Below are 21,949 nucleotides of genomic sequence, written 5' to 3'. Positions count from 1 at the left end.
TCTCCAGGCTTTGTCCTTTCTGGGTACCAGGAAAAGTCTTGAGTAAAATCCTTGTCCCTGCTCTTGCTGTGGCACTCACTGAATGGCCCTCATATCCATGAGAGATGAAACTTGTTTTTGTGCCTCTGCCCATTGATTGTGTGACAGGTCTGGCATACCTTTTGTCCTTGGCAGGGTGTGAAAGTGGAACCTGTAGCCCTGTGACACTATATTCAAGACCCATTTGTCCTGGATGAGCATGTGCCAATTTTGTGACAAAAGTGCTAGTTTTCTCCCCAAGGGGGCTGCCAAAAGATAAGTGCTTGGTGTTGGCAGAAAAAATCATTGGGACTGTTTCCTGTATGGCTGTGATTTGTCTTCTCTGCTTTTGGAGATAGAAGCACCCCATTGTTTAAACCTGTATGAGCCTTGGGGCTGGGATCTGCTTCTGGGGTGTCTGTATCTGCCTCTGTGTCCTTGTCTGACACTGGAAAGGACCAGTTCTTTGAAGGCCAGTTCCTGCTAAATCTGGGTGGCTGTACCTGTAAGAAATCCTTAACTGTCTGCATAAATTTCACTTTGCCTTCCATCTTCAACACCTCTTCTGCCTTAACACCAAACAAAGTATCATGCTGTAATGGAGCATCTAATAATTTTGCTTTAACTATCAGGCAGATTCTGTTCCTTTAACCAAGCATGCCTCCTAATGACAGAACCCGTAACAGGCCCTGCAAGAGGCCTCCAGAGAATCAAAACCACATTGCAAAGTATGCTTTCCCACATGTTCAGCTGCATGCAATAAATCCTGCATTTCCTTGTTTTCTGCACATTCAGAATTTGTCATCATTTTCTGTTTAAGCAGTGACATTAAGTATTGCTGATATTTAAGCATATGAAACTGACAATTTAAGGTCCTTACAGCCAAGGTAGCAGAAGTGTAAACCTTTTCCCATCTGTCCAGTGCCTTTGAATCCCTATCAGAAGGGATAGGGTTTTTTGCAGTGGAAGCCTTGACCCCTTTGAGACCCTGAGATATAGTTTCTGGGGCAGCAGCAGGGTTTTTATAAAGAAATTTACGTGAATCTGGAACCCTGTAGTATCTGTCTGACTTAACAGGTGCTGGGGGTAAAGAGTTAGGAGACGGGCTGAAAATACATCATCTACAATGTCTAAAACAGGGGGAACAGCAAAAGGCCTGTGCTGAGGTAGTAAAAGAAAGTCTCTGAGCCTTTTCTTAGATTCTGAGTACTCTTGGCTCTCCCAGTATAAGTGCTCCCTCATGGTATGCAGGGTTTCCCAAACAGAATAATCCTCAGGAGGAGAGGCTGAAGGGATAGATTCTTCAGCATCAGAATCCTCATAGGAGGAAGAGAGTATACCTGTTCAGAAGAGGAGTCAGAAGAAATGGAAACCTGATATGAAGATTTATATTCTGTCTCTTGCCTAGGCCTCTTATCAGGAGGGGGATGGGAACCCCTGCTAAAAGTAATTAGGTCTTCGGCCATTATGAGCATCTGTTTTTTAGGCATTGAGGCCTGTCCATGGGATTGCTGCACTTGTTTCTTTGTCTTTAGTGGTGCTTTAGTCTTTGCCTTTGAAGCTGAAGTCAGTTTTACATATAACTGTGTAGGCCTGAAAACACCCTCAGAAGCCGATGCCTGCTCAGCAGCTGCGGACCCATCTGAGGGAATATTTTCCGAGTGTCCAATACCTTGAGTTTCCAGCGGCCTAGTCAGCTCCACGTCGGAGTCGGAAGCGGCCTGCGGCTCTGAGGTAGCGGGCGTCAGGGGCTGCAAAAGTGCCTCACTGAGAACGGGCGACTGGCTTAGAAGAAGCCTCGTCAGTTTTGAACCTCTGATGCCTGTCCATTTCCTTTTCCTTGCATTTTTTGAGAATTGCGGTAGTCGGATGGCTATCCGACGGCATCGTGTAGTTAAATCTTTGGCCAAAGTAATGAAATGCAAAATCGTACCGACGCTTGATAGTGAATTGGTTAAATCTGGCACAAAACCTACAATTAGCAACGTCGTGATCAGGGCCAATGCAAGGAATACAATAAGAATGGAAGTCCTTATGAGGTATTTGCTTCCCACAAGAAATACAATTATTAACTTTTTTTGACATCAATCTGGAGCAAGAAAAATGTTTGCCCAACTGGGTACTTAGCTTTAAATGAAGACTTCAGATCTGAAATTCGAACACAAAAATCTCAGTAGTCAGCCGACCACCACTTGCGAACTGCTTTTGCTTCGGACACTGCGCGGCAAGAAAGACTGAAGAAAATGGCATCGGCTGCATCTTTCATACCCCTGGCGCACTGACGTCAGGGAGGAGGTGACAGCAACCGACGCCAGACCAAGACTTTGGAATTCAGGCCGACTGCGGGTAGCCTGCCAGCAGAATAACCCAAGTGTAATGACTGCAACAGTGAAACATGACGAACATCCTTGGTTCTCTAATCCAAACTAAAAGTTATATTTTAAAGCATTATAGTCCATAGAGTGGATGGGTTGACCTACATATACAATGCAATTTGATCATTCAAAACGATTAGAAAGCCAATGCAGGATAGAGAAATAGCATGGAAAGAATGGCGAAATATAAAATATCACAATAACCCAAAAACTTCAAAATGCTCCACAACTATACTAAAAAACAAGTAAATGAAGACAAAAATTTATAAACAATATTTAGAATAATAGTAAATACAAGCTTAAAAAATTCTGGTCAGCTATTAATGAAATCTTACATCCCAGACAAATAATCAACCCTAATTGACTCACAAATCAAAACTGCAATAGAATTCAACAGTATAGAGTCCCAAACCAAGGATTCCTAAACATCTAATCTCAACCCTGCCCAACAACCAAGTATCACCACATCCACTTCAAACCTGTGCCCACATCCTATATAAAACTACTCAAACTAATTCAGACCACGCTCTCCTTTAGCTGAAGACCTTCCAAGTGAGTACCTTATAATAGCCAAAAGCACTGCCTATCCTGTCAGTCTTTACAAATAGTTCATTCCAGGAATCCCACACTTCCTCTCTCTCTGGAAAGTCACACATTATCCCTTTACACAAAAGTTAAAATTCAACAGACATTACCAACTTTAGAACTACAGCAATCTTATCTCCCCTCTAAAAAATACTTGAAAAATGTTTTCAAAAACAACTGCTAAACTACTTCCTGCAGGGACTATAGTACCCCCACACAACATGGCATCCTTCCCTCCTATCCTATTAATGCTACACTTCTAGCCTATACAGATACTGTCAATGAAGCCAGTGATAACTGCAAACTATTCTATTTATTTCCAGACTTGTCTAAAGCCTTCAACACAGTATGTCACTGCAAACTTCTACTTCAAGTAGCCTCACTAGGTCCATCTCAGTCCCACCTTCTATGGTTCCATATGCATCTGTCAGTAAAATGGCACTCTCTCCACATCTCCCAGTCACCACCAGTGTATTACAAAGCTCTATACTTAGTCCACTCCTCTTTAATATTCTCACTTTAAACATGAAAAAGTACCCATTCATATGTTACATCCCCTTACTCCCGCCTCCTTTATTTACTTCATTTCAATCTATTTCTCTCCTTGACTCTGTTAATAAAATATGCCATAACCCTGTTATGTATCTGACTTCATATTGCAATTACTGTTTGTATTATATTAACTTACCTTTAATTTCTCTATAAACTGGCTAAAATGTCTCTAAATATTAAATCTTCGGTTAAGAAAAGATACAACTTATATGACAATGTTTTTACATTAGGTCTAATTTGGTATATTTATTTATTTTATTTTAATTTATTTAACATTTGTTTATGGGGAAAGCCCAACTGGACACAGATCCTTTCAGCGGAGGCCGGGGGAGAAAAGCTCCATGAGTAACAATAAATTGTAATGCACGAATTACAATAATCAATAAAGTATAAAGTAAACAAAATGTAATATACGTAAGAAAATACAAATTTGTTACATCATGACAACAAAACCTAAGCTTTGAACTTAGCTAGTACTATTTGTAAAGTATGACTTATGTCAAGATATAAGGTTAAGACAGGCTGGTAGGAATAAAAAATTAAACACCGGGGAACAAGTTGGATATGGTTGGGGTATACTGTGATGTATCAGAGCATTCACAAAAGGTTAGTACAGGAAATAGCCACTTATTTTTTTAGATAAGCTTTAAATGATGGCTTAAATTGGTTAGTGGACGAGACTGAGTAAATGGAGTTATAAAGGGAGTTCCATATGCGAGATATATAGTTGGAAAATAAAGATTCTCCTGCAGTGTTGTTGGCCTTTGAGATGGTAAGTTCTTATTGCTAGAGCGAAGTGGTCTGCTGGAACTGTAAGAAAGGGTGAAATTTTGTAGTACAGGGATTCTGGTTGGTTGTGTTACGATTTTGTGAGTTAGATAGAGCTGGTTGTAAAGAATAATGTTGGGAAGTTCAAGCCAGTCTAGTATCCTTCAATCTGTACAATGATGTGTTCTATATGGGCAGTCAGATGCAAACCTTTATTATAACATGCTTCTAGCTTAGATAGGTCAATTTTCCTACGCTTACTTAAAATTGGAGAGGCATATAATAGAGTGGAGAGCAGATGGGTTTGTGCTAATGTAATTTTGGCCATTTTGGTCAGGAACCTTTTGTGTCTATATAGAATTCCTAACAATAAAAAAAGTCCATAAGAAACTTGGGAGACATGCAAGTCAAATTTTAGGTTATTGTCTATTTCCACTCCAGGAAGCTTTGTATGGGTTGTCAAGGAGATTACAGTACTGTTTTTGACTATTATGTTAAATGTTTGGCATGAAATAGATATCTTATTAGGTTGGAAGAGTAAAAATTTAGTTTTGTATGGGTTCAGAATTAGATGAGCATTGACTAACCATACTTAAACAGAAGTGAAAGATTCCTATGTTTGAGAAGGAAGAGCTGATAGAGAAGTGGCAGCACAGATAAGTGTTGAATCATCTGCATAACTGCATTATAGAACCATGTGGAGCAACTGTGCATAGACTATTAGTAAAGAGGGAGAAAAGGAGAGGGTCCAAGATAGAGCCTTGGTGGACACCAATGGATAAAGGAAGGCATGGAAATAGGTCACCCTGCCATAGAACAGATTGTTGACGGCCAGATAAATAGTTATTAAACCAAGCTGTGGCAGATGGTGAGATGGATGGTTCAGTTAGTACAACTATTAGTTTGGAATGGGAGACCATATCAAAAGCTTTTCATAGGGCTATAAAGATGGCAGATACAAAGTTGTTGTCATTCCTGTGATGGTTTACAGTATTAGTGAAGGATAAGAGAGCTGTAGTGGTACTATGCGATGAGCGAAACCCATGCTGAGTGTTTGAGAGAAGGTTATTTGTTAGTAAGAATTTTATGACCTGGAGATGAATACACCTTTCGAGTAGCTTAGAAAGAGGTAAAAGAATAGCAATTGGCTGATAGTTTGTCAGTTCTGCAGAAGGTTCCCCTTTATGAAGCGGGACTACATGGGAGATTTTCCACAGTTGAGGATCCTTGTTTTCGAGAATGGATCTATTTTTAAGGATTGATACTGAGATGGATATAGATTCAGCTGCAATGTTGAGGTATTCACTGGATAAGTTATCTACGGCAACTGTGGTAGGTTTTAGTTTCTGGAGTAGTTTTTTTTTTATAGTGACTGTAGAAACTGGTGAGAAAGAGAATGAGGCATTGCTAGTTGTAGACTTGGCTGGTTTGGTATTAGGAGTAGGGGTTTGCTGCTTGGAAAGGGCAATTATAGACTCAGTAAAATGTTTGTTAAAAATGGTAGCTATGCTATCAGAATTGTTGTGGATGTTTGGGGTTGGTATAGTAGATTTTCCTTGGTGAAGGATTGAGTTTAAAGCAGGCCAGAGTTTTTGAAAGTTTTTTTGGTATGTATTTTCAATGTTATGACAAATATTTATTTTATCCTGTCTTTTTTTTTTTTTTTTTTTTGCCTTGCTTCTAAGTTCCTGATACTGCTGTTTAGAAACTACTGTGTTAGTCTTACGCCATAGCTCCCAGGCTTTATTCATAGTTTTCAGAAGGGCCCAAATGTCTCTGCTTAGCCAAGGGGCATAGTTTGGCTTTACTGTGATGGTTCTAACAGGGAGGGGCATGTACATTTAATATATCTAAAAAGGGGTCTTATATTAGATCAGCGAAATGGCATTACAGCGAATGCCGATTCGCCGACACAGACTGAAATCCAAAAAGAGCGAAGGCTCAGGTCAGCGATTTTTTTTCCCAGGGAAAAAAAACGCTTGGACTGAGCCATGACATTGAAATTTAGCCCACTGTAGTGCAATCTCAGAGTTGGTATATTTAGTTAGGGGGTGTGGAGGCACATTTTGTTATGTCAGAAATTGTGTGCGTGTTTTTAGTGCTAGTGATTTCTTTTCCAGGGAAAGAAATCGCTGTTTTGAATGTTCGTGGTTTAGTGCAGTTGCTGATTACATGTCGAAGAGGCATTCGATGTAACGCCTCTTCAAGCATTTAATATAGACCCCTAAAAAGGCTTTATTAAAGTGGTTCACTGCATCATTAGGTCAAGGTATTTGAGTGGACTCCAACTGCACCATTGTAGGTCAGCTAGGAAGTTGTCAAGATTAAAGTTATGTTTTTTTCTAAGTTGTTTAAACATAGTAGGTTTTGGTGGGAATATGTGTTGTCATATAAGAAATGTGGGTACGTGGTCGCTCAGACCATCAGGAAGGCGACCTGACTGGAATGAGTTAGAGGAGTTACTTAATAATATCCAATCCAAGGTTTGATCGCTTTTTACTAGCTTTATCTATTCGGGTAGGGTCTTAAATAGTTTGTGTAAAACCATGCAAGTTTATGTGATAGATGGGGTGATCTGTATCGCATGCAAGCCAGTCTAAATTAAAATCACCTAGTATGAATGTCTCCTGACTAAGGGTACTACTTGCCCAGTGCAATAAATGTTCTATAGTTGGGGCATTATTCCCAGGTGGGATACAGCAGCCAATTATATTGTGTTTTTCTTGAATTTATACTTAGGGTGGTACAGATGATTTCTGCACTGTCGAGTTGTGGGGTTTTGCAAAAGAAAGTTAAAGTGAGACGGTCTTTATAGAGGATAGCAACTCCACCTCCTCTTTTGTTGAGCCTATTCACCCGCAGTATGGAGTAACCTGGGGGTAGTAGTTCATCATCTTTTGCACCTGGTTTTAGCCATGTTTCAGTAATTATTACTATGTCTGGGGAGTATGTGGCTAGAGTGGCATGGAAGATGTCCAATTTGTTGGCTATACTTCTAATACTAATGCTCATTAGCAATAGGTCTGAGTTTTTTCTGTTTAGGATTGGATGTGTAGAGCTGTTTCAGACTACAATGACTAGGAGGGCTGGTGTTATCTAAGAGTGGTCCAGGGTTTGGGTGGATGTAACCAGTAAGCAGTAGCCTACAGGCAATGTTGGTAAGTCATTTCAAACATTTGATAAGCTCATTGTTGAATAACTAAGGGTTATAGTGACTATCTTTAGTAGGTATTATTCTACGTGGAAAACATTGGTAGGCTATTAATATTGTCAAGTGTAGGAGAGATGGTGAGATATGTACATGGAGTAGTACGGTAAGGTAGGTTAGTGGTATGATGAAACGTGGGTATCTGGAATGTGTTGTGGTAAGTAGTGAGGCGAGACGGTAAACTGTAGATAGTTTTGTAATATTTTGAAGCTTGTAAGATTATTCTTAAAATGTTTTTGGAATATTTTGGAGCTTTTCTCCCTGGGTCGTCTTTGAAAATGGGCTCCCACCCAGTTAGATTTCCCCAGTAATCAAACGATAATACATATTTAGATGTGATGCCATCACACTTAATGCATCATCTAAGCTGCCTTGCATGTAAGAAACACATGCCAATACCTATGACTACTCAACAAAATCTCAAAAAGCAATGCAATTATTCCAGAATAGTGTATGCATTTCTTCACTTTTCATTCTTTGTAGACATATTCGCTTGCAGTAGGAGAAGGCAGCAATCCAGCAGCCAAAACATCAGCTGTGAATCATTTATGGCTTTATTTGTAAGTAACACCACATGAGAAGAATCACTGCAATGTTAGTCTATGCGAGCTGAATGTGCATTCTGTAAACTGCCACGAAATACCTAATGTGTATGTGTGCTGTCATAGCAATCACGGTGTACAGTGGGCAGCAGATGTACAATAGAATACATTAGGTTCCCTTTTTAATCATTTATACATTAGGCAGTTCAACATGCGACACACATCTATTTTCCCACACAGCAACAACCCAGATGTGGAGTTATGTACAAAGCAAACTTCATCTTTTTTTTTAACCTGCTATGCTACAACTCGAAGTCAGCATGCTATTTTATTTTAATGTCTATTAATGTTGCTCTTGCTGGAGTTGTCGGATGTGCATCTTCATCCAGCTCATCAGAGCTTACTCAAAAGTGGCCACTTATTTTAACCTGCATGAATACATTTTCAGGCTTCTTGGGATTATTCCTAAGCCTTGGCCAGGAAGAATACAATTCCAACTCATTTTCAGCTCAGCCATACTATACCTTTGACCAGTTCGCTCTCTTCATGGTGACCTCTGGCTTGTACACTTTCTTTGGCTGCATCCCAAAAGGCAGTGGTGGAGGAGCTGCTACTGCAAGTGGACCTCCAAAGGGTGGTGGAGGTGGGGGAAGACCTCCAAATGGCGGTGGGGGAGGAACAGGCCCACCGAAGGGTGGAGGAGGCGGAGGGGGTGGAGGAGGTATTCCCATGGCTGGTGGTGGTGGTGGCGGTGGTGGTGCAGGTCCACATCCAGGTGGTCCCAGGGTAGGAGGAGCTGGAATTTTGGAAGCTGCAACACCAGATGCAAGCTGACTGTTCTGAAAAACACAAAATATTAAAGTTATTAAAGATGCTGTTCTTTAGAAGAAATAATTAATTCCACTGCAAATACACTTCAAAATGAAAAGCTTACTTATGAACTATGATATGAATAATCTGAATTGTAACATTCTACCAAATAAATTCCAGTTCTGTTTACATAAGCCATCCGCACAGGCATTCAACATTCATGATAGTTTTTCCAACAGTGTTATGAAAATTAGCGCTTAAGGCTGCCTCTGACTGGGGACCATGTTAGACATTCTAAAGTCTTTAGATTACTTTTAATAACTGATGTTTACTGCTGCTCTAGGCAAAGATGCTAATCTGCAGAACTGACTTCCTAATATGCCACATTTATCAAAACAGCAACACTTACGGAATAAGCACATAGTGTTAAGTGTATAACAGATGCAAGTGTCAAACAAATGTTTATTAGGTCATGGCATCATTTGCTATCTGAAGAAATCAAGCTGTAACCACTTTATTATTTTTCTACATTTAAACAACTATTTCTGGACAAATGCTGCAAATAGCCATGAAAAATGACCAATTCAAAAGTAGTCAGGATGCCAGTTTTTCAGTACTGTAGAACATTTGTGACAAGCGCAGACTAAAATATGGAACAACCAGGAAAACATGTACAATTCAATAAAACAGAAAAGCAAGTTTGAAGAATTTTTTCACTCACAGCACAGTTTCAACTGACAGACAGAAGTGCCAGCTGTGAAAACTACCCTTCAGCTTTTGTCTGAAATCAAAGTATGACTTTCTGACACCATGACCTATTGTCGGTGATGTATACAAATGCAGCCAATAGGGTAAGACAGGTTATAGCATGAAGAAAGATCTAACAAATCCCAGCATTTTAGTACCATGGAATGATATATGGATGCAAGGATGTGTCGGATTTCCAAGGTCTGCATGCACAGTGCCGATGCAACTTCCCTGAAACCCAGTCCAGAATCATGCTATAAAAAATCTCAACTGATGTACAAGTACATTATAGCAAGCAAAATATGATTAGTAGTTTTAAAGTGCAGCTACACAACTGCCATATTCATCAACCATGCACTATTTTTAAGATAACTATATAATTTTATCTGTAGTGAATATATATATATATATATATATATATATATATATATATATATATATATATATATATATATATATATAAGCAGATAAGCTGCTTCTTGCAGACATAGATTCATAAGTACTTAAGTTATTGAACTGTGAGGACCTTAATAAGCCTAGTTTACATTCCCATCACAGTTATTATCCTTTATATTTTTAAGAGTAATTTAAAAGTGAGCAGAACAAGAAAATGTTGGGACATTTACCTGTTGCCCCTATCCATAAGGGACACAGGCGCTAAACCAGATGTGAATTTGCAATTTCACAGCTGTTTGTTGAAACTAAGTTTGAATAGGGTAAGAGAAGTACTTCACTTTATGTGAAGGAGAAAATGGTTCCACGGGAGAGAGATTCTCTGTGATACATTACCCTTCCCTCCAACACATTCTATTTATAGAGAAAAACAGAATGACATCCCTTGAATAGGTGTTCACATTGCTAAATGACGTGCGAATGTGTAGCAAGTCTACCAAGATAGGTCTACTGAGGCTCTATATACAAAGGCAGAGGTCTCCTTTTAGTAGCCTCTATGATAAACACTCCAAGGACAAGGTACTGAGATGGTCTGCAGGATTTTGTGATTTAGGCCACAGCATTGTAGTTGCTTTAGTTGTGACAAGTGTTTGATAGACTCATAGGTGAATACTAGGCAATCATTCAGCAGACTATTATATGACTAGGCAATAAACAGACAGTCGCCAAAGGTGAGAATCAAACCATGTACCTCCTTCATGTGAGGTAAACACCTTAGGAATTATACCATCTCCCCATTGGAAGGTTCAGTGGTGCAGCAGTAGCACTGTCACCTCACAGCAAGAGGTTCTCCAATTCAATTCTCAGCTGGGGTGTCTTATGTGCGGAGTCTGCATGCCCTTCCTGTGTTTATGTGGGTTTTCTCCCGGTACTCTGGTTTCCTCCTACTACGTTACAAAGACATCCATCTGGAGTGTTTCTCCCCAGGCCTCTGCTGAAAATTGGCTTCATTCCAAGTTGGACTTTCCCAGTAAACAAATGTTAAATAAGATAAAATAAATAAAGGACCCCGACTCTTTCTGATAAGTGCCATAGGATCTTTTTACATCAACTTGAGTTACCACCAATTCATATAGATGGGACCTCAGTTTAGCCTCTCATCCGATAGATGATATGCTCATGAGTGAATCACCCCCCTTATGCTGCACTAAGGTGTCAACAATCCATCTGCCTGGTGTGGGAATAGAACTCACTGCCTTCTGCTTCAAAGGTGCGTGCTCTACCTGTTGGAAAAGTACATACCAAATGGGGTGTTATATTCAGTGACTGGCCTGATGTGAGCAGAGTACAGTGGAATGATTACATTCCTGGATGTGGATGCCATAACTTTAAATATAAACAATGTAATGAAAAAGTACTTTGTTGTAACAGTGGATATGTGGAGAACAAAGGAAGGTTCATTGTTGACAAAGGATTCCAGAATACAAGATCAATTTTCAGGGGTGTATTGTCAATGTGAGAGTGACAAGTGAAGTCACGCATGCTGAAGGATGCAATTGTACATTTCTTGGCATTCAGTTTTAGTCCATGGTTTTGACACCACCCATTGGTTTGGGAAAGACCTTCCTGGTGGATTTTGGTGTCTGCGTAGCTTATAATGACACCAAGTATGCAGTCGTTTGCAAACTCACTCAGCCATAAACTCTTAACATTTGCTCTGATCTCTGAAAAGTAAATATCAAAGAGGAGTGACCTGTGGACTGAACCCTGGGCTACACCACTAATAACCAGTCTTTTCAAGGAGGTAGAGCCTCCCAACCCTAACTTCCTGGGTGAAATTTGTGAGCAAATTTGATATGCAATGAGTTACATGAGGATTTACATTTAGCTGAGAGAGTTTATCAATGATATCAGAGTGAAGGACGGTGTCAGATACTTTTAGGGAAGTCTTGGTTTGTGATATGTACATATTTATCCTTACCCATTTCTTCAGTAACTTTTCTGAAGAAGTCAACCAGGTTAAGTAGGCAGGATCTGCCTGGAAGAAGCCAAACTGGCTTTGGACAAGAGTTTGTAGGTTACCTACGTCCTTATGTATTAAATTTCATAAAGATCCTTTTCACAGTCTTACAGATAAGGCTGGTCAGGCTTATGGGTCTATAATTACCCAAGTTTGTTGACTTCCCACATCTGTACACGGAGATGGCTGTTGCCATCCTCCATTATTCCAGAATTAAGCCTTATTCCCTGTTAATATTGACAAATGTATTGGATATTAGACTGAGAAAATGCTATTACAGAAGGCAGCGCTACATTACTTGGAGCATAGCGGAGTAGGAGTCGGTCATATCTAACTCTGTTCAGATCGCTGTCATAGAATGCCACAAGTTATGTTTCACCCAGCTCTCGTAGAGCCTTTGATGGCTCTCTGCATCCTAGTTGTAATTAATTTACCACTAAACTGTTAGTCGTTCTCTTATACACTGTTACATTATATTGGAAATTAGTAGGCAGTACTACTTATAAACTAACAAGCTCTTCTAAACTCATGATGCTAACACACCTAACATTTTCATCCTGGTCTATGTGGCTGGATGAATACACCAAGAGTCAAGTTCTGCAAAAGACTCTTCAAACCAAATTTAGGTTTCATACAGCAGTAGAGTAGACAGGGTCAGGTGAAGGGGGCAATCACCCCAGAACAAAGTACTAGGGGTCATGATCAGCTGATCTCTAATGGTCTTCAATGCATTACTGGCATTTATATGTGAGTAACTGCGTCACTTAGAGCTCCATGTGTGTAACAGAAACTGTAGCAGCTGCTAGCTAGAAATACAGCAAGCAGCTGCTACAATTTACAAAGAAGGAAGTTTACTTTTTTCCCCTCAACTCTGAGCGTGTGGGGGTAGGAGGGCAGGGGTAGCAGGCACCAGAAGAGCTAACTACACATCTGTCCCACAGCATTTGCTTGCACAGTGTGAAATTCAGATCAATCACCTATCTTAATTAACCTGCCCCATACTCCAGAAATCAGAGTCACACTGCAAGTATGTTACAGATTTGCAAAGAATCAACAGATGCTGAACTACACAGGCTTACACTTGTAACTTTGTTTGTAGTATGTGAAATTACCTCAGGACAGATTTCAGGTCCAGTGTTGGTAAATGCTTATGTCAAGGGAAAACAGGGCTTTCAGAAGCACAGCGCTGCAGTAGTCTGAGAGACGGTTTAGGGAGATTGTGAGTGGGCAGGGGTTGGGGGAACAGCTTACAAAATGGAGTTTGGAGGTTTCATCTGCCCCCTTCCCAAAAAAATCTGAGTTTTGTGAGGTGCATACTATAACAGCAGACCCTCAAATCATCTATATGTTGGCCATTGCATCCCTTTCATGAGGGTATTGCCTACTACTATGACTACTTAACATGCAAAGTGGTCAGCTGTTTTCAAAAAAAAAATGCCTCTAAGCCAACATTCTGAAATGAAATGCCAACAATGAAACTGAAAAGTTCTACATCAGTCCTTTTTAGCTGTAAAGGACACAAAACAACCCAGTAATAAATTCAACAATATCAGCTACAGCATATGATAACAAACCAATCAGTAAAATAAATGAATGACTACCAACAGAGATAAATCCTACACACAATCATGTAGTTATTTTCAGCAGTGTACTTGTAGCAGAGATAAGGAATTAACATTGATATATCTACTCCTGGAAAAAGAAATAGAAGACAGAAGAGCAATATAAAATGGTGGCTATCACAAGATTTGGGGTCCCGCTGCTAAGTTGCATGCACCACACGACTGTACTATTATCTAAATCCTAAATGGCAAGCACTGTACCTTAACAATGGTAGACCATGAGTAGTGTACCAAACAACTCATTAAGGGAGGACAGCAGTGATGCAACTAGCAGATAGCAAAGATTAGGAAAACAGACCCCATCCCCATACTGACACTTAATAAATGTGCTTTACGGTTAAAGGCAGAGCAGGATGAGTGTATATGAGCTGCATTACGGCATCATAGGGAATATAATTGTCACTTTTTATCACGGTCTTAGGGACAGTTCTTACTGTGTAAGTTAATCAGCTTTAACGTTAAAGAAAAAACCTTTCCCTCATCACTATATAATGTCTCCTTCCCAAATACTCACCTTCCATGGATCAGTAGGAAAGGAGAGATGGAGGCCAAACAATGAAGGGAAGGAGTCACAAAAAAAGACCTAGATCCACTTCCGTTTTCCCAGCATTGTCATGAATGTTACCATGTTAAACACAATGCTCTTCACCTTCTGCAGTCTAACGTCTCAAAATGTGTTCGGACTTTGCTTTTATAGCAGTTGGTAAATATTTATTATCATGTGTTTCCAAGCAAAAACAAGGAGATTTAAAAATTCTAACTTTCTTGAACAATTTTCAGCTTTTTCTTGGAATCCAACATGTTGGATATTTGCATAAAGGAGGACCTTCTACATACCCAGACAATTACAGACCCATAAGTCTGACTAGCCTCATATGCAAAGCCATGGAAAGACTTGTCATAGAACAAATCAATCAGGACACAGGAAACCTCCAAACACTGGACACATCTCAGTTTGGATTCAACAAGGGCAGGTTATACTTACTCAACCTGGTGGATTTTTGAAAAGGTTACCAAAAACAATGGATGAAGGCAAAATAGTACACAATGCACACCTTGACCTGGCCAAAGCTTTTGACACAATTCCCCACTCAGGAATAGTAGAAAAGCTAAATAAACCCCTATGTCACCCATTGGGTTACCATATGGCTCAGGCATAGGACACAGGAAATCAAAATAGAGGAAGTTACTTCCACAAAGAGACCAGTCAACAGTAGAGTCCCCCAGAGTTCTATGCTATTTTGTATCTACTTTTCTGAAGTAAAAGCCAATACCAAAGGGTTCTGGCAGACTAAGTTTGCAGATGACTGCAAGCTAGGAGCAGTCTCTGAATTACTGAATGAATTAGCCACTCTGCAGTAAGGCTTGTCCCATATAAACTGATGGTGTCAAAATCATGGATTGAAATGACATGCCAAAAAATGCATTACTATATCCTTTGGGAAGTCATCTAATCCAGAAAACTACTGCACTGACCTAGATATTTGGGATGTGGAAACTTGTGTGGACAGTGAACTAACTTTTCACCAGCATGTATAAGAAAGGTCTGTCTATATCACACAGCTTAAAAACAAAGGGACTGTGTCTAGATCTAGGGATGGCACTGTCCTTTAATCAGCCATCATTAGGCCATTCACTGAATACAATCCCCACTTTGGCATATATCTGTCCAGACGGATCTGCTTTTAAACATCGAACCTCATATAACCAAACTTCATTTCCATGAGACGAAAATAGTGAAAGGTGAAATGCTCAAATAGTGAAAGGTGAAATACTCAAATAGTGAAAGGTGAAATGCTCAAATGGTGAAAGGTGAAATACTCAAATGGTGAAAGGTGAAATGCTCAAATGGTGAAAGGTGAAATACTCAAATGGTGAAAGGTGAAATACTTAAATAGTGAAAGGTGAAATACTGAAATGGTGAAAGGTGAAATGCTCAAATGGTGAATTTTTCCCAGGGTAAGTAAACACTTGCCCAACATGCCCTTTTCTGCATTATAGTGCAATCCCAGAGTTGGTATATATAGGTATGGGGAGTGGCATATTGGGGGGGGGGGGTTGTGGGGTGTACCCCCCACCTAGGTGGTTTTTACTACTTTGGTGTGTGTTTTGTGTAAGTTTGGGCAAGTGCTTACTTACCCTGGGAAAAAATTGCTGTTCAGGTATTTCAGCTTTTGCTATTTTTGTCTCACAGAAATGAAATTCGGTTATATGAGGTTCAATGTTTAGAAGGAGATCTGTCCAGGCAGATACAACAACTGGAATGCCCACAGAAATACCTTATTAAAAGGATACAAGGCTTAAAGCAACTCATCCTACGTGGAACAACTCAAGAGTCTTGTCACTATACTTGGTATCCTACAGACTGCTAAGAACTGACCTGTGTCTGGCATACAAGGCATCCTCCAGCCCAGTACTGATGGGATTTACTGCACATCAGCAAGCCAAATGACATCAGAAATATTCAGCCTAGGGATCTAAACCTCTTCTCCATCATCAAAAAAAAGGTTCTGAGGAACAGGGGCATTTCACAGAGGATACTGCTGCTCTGGAACAGACTCCCCATCCACATAAAACAATGATTATCCCTGTTCATATCCAAGTGCAACTTGGAGTTATAGACGGAAAACAGAAAAATTACCCCAGGACTGCCCCCTGTACTACTAATGGACAGAGGCAGCTCCTAAATGTTTTATCTCATGCATGGGTCCCCTCAAATTACCTATGGTATGATCCCAGTTATTCTCATTGGAGGCAATATATAATTATCGACCGTGGAATAAGTAAAGCCACTCTCCAACCAAATGGGAAAGGTTAATTTCAGCATAAAAAGGAAAACTGGCTAGGCTTAAAATGGCCCACAAAGGAAGCAAGTCTAGCATTTACCTATAAACTGATGAATTTATTTTGTTTCCTTAATTAATACTTCTGGCATTTATTTTTCTCTGTAACCTCAGTTGTGCATATTTATCCAGTGCTCTCTCCACATACTAACTTGCAGTCAACATTGGGTTAATTTATATGCCTGCATCTTTGTAGATGGCTTCCCATTGGCATATGTGACTGAACGTTTCAGACAGACAAGGGAACACTGAATTATATTTCAGCCTAAAGCAATTCTCTGCTACAACATTTAGGTCAAAGGGTATTTTACTTAGTAAGACACTTAGTCTATTCTAAACACAACCTGACATGTGGCAAAATGCCATGGGGACTGCTATAAAACCTGACTCCAAAATTCATAAAACAGAAAATTCCAAATAAAAGGTTGACATTATCAACATTTACCTATTTTCTTCTTCGGCACTACTTTTATTCACTCTTTTCTACTTACTTTGTATTAACAGAAGTATATAAAAAGGTACTCATATTGTGCCGACTACATTTACTCACATGCAAGTGAAGTTATACAAAAGATTGCTTTAATTTCAGCAAAGCAGCTATATACTAGGAACTTGATAAAAAGTATCTTTGCAAGTACTACATATTCTCTTGTTTTACTGTATAAGCAAAGAGTTCGCTTATTTTCTCAACATTTCAGATGTTGACAAGTTTGTCCGGTCTTGGGTACTGATGACATGAGGACCTCAGATGTACGAAGATTACTGCACAAGTTTCACAATCTGTGACATATACTATAAAACAGCAGTGTGAATGGTTCAGGAAGTGGCACCACTCCCTTGCATGCCATGAAACTCAGAAAACTATAGGTTCTGTTCTCAGACTAGGCAACTGGCTTAATTTTCCATTCCTGACATTACAGAACAGCATAAGGCAGTACAATTCTACATACCATCCTTCAGATAAGACATTAAATCAAGGTGAAGAATCAACAGCGTAACATAGACGACTATTTTATTCTAGTGAACCAGAGAACAAAACAGAACCAGTTTCACCTATACGGCTTTGTCAGCTAATCTAATCACCAAATTTAAGTGCAACTTTAAACAGCATACTTAATCACATGAGCTGCATCAAATGCCAGTCACAATACTTCATTCAAATAGTACCATTTAACCCTGGGTGAAACAGTGCCCCCCAGTAATACTGTTCATGTCTCTTCTTTATTACTTAAGACTTGATGTAACGATACTTTACAGAAAGTTAAATTCCTTAAGCATCAATATCCATGAAACTAAACTTTACCATTGGATGAAATAAAGGTTGTTTATTTAGAGCTATGGACAGCTTTGTGCAGTGGATATCTCTAAGATACTTCCTTATGGACAGAGGCAGTCTGTAAAAATTACTCAAGGCTCCAACACCCAAAGACCCACTACCCCGATACTACCCTATCCCATATCTGGGGAATTAAGAAATAATATTGTTATAGCCTGAGTATTGCTGGCTAGGCTTGTAAAGGCTCTTATGCCATTAGCCTAGTAATCACTTATAAACCTATAATGCAATATATTAGTGGATAGGAGGTCTGCCCTATGTAAAATACCCCACAGAAGCACTACCATAGATAAATAACCCATGATGTGTCACAAGTTATAAAGTCTTTGGTGTAAGAGTTAATATAAATATTCTTAGATGCAAAATAATTCAGACAGTTAACAATGGTTAACAGTGGTATTACTCTAGAGTAAATGATCTATATCCTGTGGAGGACTCAAACCCCCTCCCCAACACATCTACCCAACCATTGTCCCAATTTCTGCCCAAATACGCCCTGTGCAGGTACTACTTGAGCAAAAAGTCTATCATTGCATAACAATGACCAATACATAATAATGCGTCTGATATGATTATGACCATCACAAAAACAAAAATACATACAACACTATCCTTCTTACAATGAAAGACATTTCTGTACATATAACCTGTCAAACCCTGGCTGGGTGTTTGACCAACAGTTTCCCACTCTGTACCCTGTTCTGCTCATATCTCTACCACTAGATCTATACTTGAGGTCCAGACTCATAGCCCCAAAATTAGTTTCCTCGGAACAGTCTCTCTTTAGTCTTGTGAGATTTAGGGATATTTTTGGCAACTTGCTGCATGTAAAATGGCACTCTTACTGAATAATTTACAATATAATGAAGTAAAAAAGAACCATCCAAAACTTATTTTTATCTACACATCTGGAAAAACAAATGTAAAATATTCAGCCTTCAAAGTAAATGCAATATCAAGAGGTGTTTGATTACGAAAATGGTAATTTTTTTAAATCATCCCTTGAACTTTGCCAAACACACCAACAGTCTAGGTTGTCTCAACACTACTGAATTCCCCAAGAAATACATTACTAAATTATACTGTTAAAAAAAAAAAACGATATCTACATATAAGGTAGCAAAAGATCCCTGTACCTGAAAATTGTAAATAGCATTCATTGTGATTACAGAACATACTTTCTTTAAAAGTAATTTCTAAATACACAATGTGACAACAGAAAGTTTCCAGATCCACACATTAAAATTAACACATTTATATACAAGAAGGGTCTCAGAAGTAAACATTTGTCAGAAAGACAAAAATTTAAACAGAAGCTCAGGGAAGATCCAAAAAATAGTGTGGGAAGGGGGGCTCTTCTGGACACTACAGTATAGCGCTGTGGGACACAAGGCACATATAGTACAAAAAAGCTAATCTCACCTATGGAGCGAGCCATTAATTTATGGCCCTATGTTTTTTTTTAAATAATTTTATTAGAAGTGCTGATGAAAATTTTAAATTATGTGAAAAAATGATCATATACAAAATTAAACAAAATTTAACTATATACAAAATCGTTCACCATAGCTCTTAAATATCAGCTGAAATAGTTCCTATATATATATATATATATATATATATATATATATATATATATATATATATATATATTTACAAAATATTTGCTGTAAAAATTAAATTATTTTTGTAACAATTCATAAACTTTGTTCCAACTACTATAAGTAGAAGTATTCCTAAAACATCTATACTTGTTTGTCAGTTTTTCCAGACAACAAATTTCATTAAGTAGATTTTAAATTCTTGTAATGACAGAGGATTGTGATTTCCAATTCCTTTTAATTATTTTTCTGGCTGTATATAATATAGACCAAATCAAAGGGTAATTGGATGTTTTTATACATGCTGGTACTGGAATATTAAATAATATCAGCGATTTAGATAAAGTAATCTGTAAATACTGCCTACATAAAATAATTTATATCTTCCCAAATTTTTTTTAATTCAATACAGTCAAAGAACATACGAGACCAATCAGCATCAAATTGCTTATTACATCTCCAGCAATTTACATTTTTTTTTCAATTTTACTCAAAATTAAAGGAGTAATAAAAGATCTATTCAAATATTTCCATGTAAATATTTTCCATTTGAGTGAGGAAGTAGTTAAACTTGATGATTTTAACATATTAGTTTTATCTTTATCTGTAGGAAGTTGGCTATTAATGGAATAGAAAGAATTCCAATAACTGTCAGGGAAAACCATCTAAGTCAGACTTTATAGCCTTATATATATATATATATATATATATATATATATATATATATATATATGTGATAATTTGTTAGTATTTGGAGAGATACTCTGAATTGATAAAATGATATATTGTATTACATAAGGTATTACTTTCTTTGTTGTTGAAGACATTAATTCAATATTACTTAGAACAAACTTCCTTCCTTCTTGCAAATCTAACCAAAAAAGGAATCAAATTCAGTATTGAGAGAATTAATTGATTCTAATTTTATGGCCCTATGTTTAAAGTCACCCCTGCCAATAAAGAATGCCCATAGCCTCAGTAAGATAATTTTAGGGTCCCTAGTCCTGAATTCTTTACTGAACAAATGGGACCTGACCACCAGTACAGGTCCCAATTCCTTGCTTCTTGTCAGTTATGAAATTTCAGTGTGGATTTTATAGAAGATGGAATGATAAAAGAAGGATATTGAGCATTAAGATACAAACCGGTTTATTTACGGCTTCCGGAATTAAGACCAATCCTAGGGAAAGTTATAATTCATCTCCTTAATACAACTAAAAATACCACATTATTTATGCTGTCAGTTTCACAATCGTGTATTTTCTACAAGAGAGCTGTAAATTAAAAAAGTGACTTTACATTGTAAAATTCATAAAACTGAAGTCCTGCATCTACAGTAATCTAAAGCAAGAAGAGTGTTAATCTGGCTGGGTAATATATATATATGGTTTTCTCTTCATGTTAAATTCAGAATACATAATTTAAATAACTGTGTTCATAGCTGCCTTCTGTAGTCCACTGACAAGTGCCAAGACATCTTGAACAAGCACTTGGGGTATCACAAAATCAAGCAGTTTGCCCTTGGTAGTAGCACCTCATCCAAGGGGTGGTGCCTCAGAACTGCACCTTCCTCATGTTGTGATGCAGTATCAGTAAAAAAATATGACTCCATCTGCCTGCTGTGGTGACATGTCCAAACTTTCTGATTTTCTCTGCTTTAAAAGCATAAATGTAATCTGCCGAGGTACTGAAATATATTTTTATTTTTTCTATAACATCTATATTAAATTATCACTTGTGACAAAGGCAACTCCATATCTATACAAAAGAAAATAAACCATATCCACTTGTTCACAGTCACAAAGATCACATCTCACAAATATTCCCCTGTACAACACAAGCAATCAAACACCACAAAAATTGTCAATTCCTTCCCTCCCTCTTCCAAAACATACATTGTTCCCACAGTTTCCACTTCTCTACATGCAATTTGCTCCTACCACACTACAAAGATCTCACTCCTAGCTCCCTCATCTCTGTAAAAATATTAACCCCCCCCAAATATGGTTGGCCTAGTCCTCAACCCCCATACTCCAGCAACCACCCTCTTTGGCAGCCACAAGAATCTAACTCAACAAGGCCCCACCATGTCCAGGCAACTCAGATCATACATCCTAGCTCAAAACAATATCACCTCCCTAGCCACAACCATTCACAGACCCAGCAGCCCTGACAAAGCACTCTGCAGGGAATATTTAAAATCTTTGAACCCACCACACTCCCAAAAACAAGTGTTCCCATTTACTTCTTTCTTCCTCATCACACCTCCAACATTTGCCATCTACATGATGAAAAATTCTTTGGAGTCTGCTTGGGGTATAAACATACTTATGCAAATACTTCTACGCAAAAATCCTAAATCTTCTAGACTTTGTTGTATATTTGGCAGCCATACACATGTCCCCCCCTGTTGTTTCTTTGTGAATTGCTTCTCCAGTCTCTTTTCCAAATATTTTCCAACCTCCTCAGATTAATCCATATAGTTACTGTGCAATGTTTTATACACCCTATTAATTATCCCTTTTTAAC

At 38.5% G+C, this 21,949-nt stretch overlaps 1 protein-coding gene across 2 annotated transcripts in view; it reads right to left on the bottom strand.

Annotated features, from left to right (window-relative positions):
* The window catches only part of DIAPH2 (diaphanous related formin 2), a 5,354,951-nt gene that overhangs the window by 3,125,927 nt on the left and 2,207,075 nt on the right, over window positions 1-21,949 (bottom strand). For both annotated transcript variants that reach the window (XM_044057628.1, XM_044057629.1), the window contains exon 16: window positions 8,573-8,887. In XM_044057628.1, the coding sequence (XP_043913563.1) occupies window positions 8,573-8,887 (315 nt within the window). The remainder of the gene's footprint in view (window positions 1-8,572; window positions 8,888-21,949) is intronic.

Source organism: Protopterus annectens, chromosome 15.part0, assembly GCF_019279795.1.
Source record: "Protopterus annectens isolate FY-2018-M chromosome 15.part0, PAN1.0, whole genome shotgun sequence".
In the NCBI taxonomy this organism is placed as follows: domain Eukaryota; kingdom Metazoa; phylum Chordata; order Ceratodontiformes; family Protopteridae; genus Protopterus; species Protopterus annectens.
Note: the sequence above shows the minus strand (reverse complement) of the source record. Positions and strands in the feature narration are given on the sequence as shown.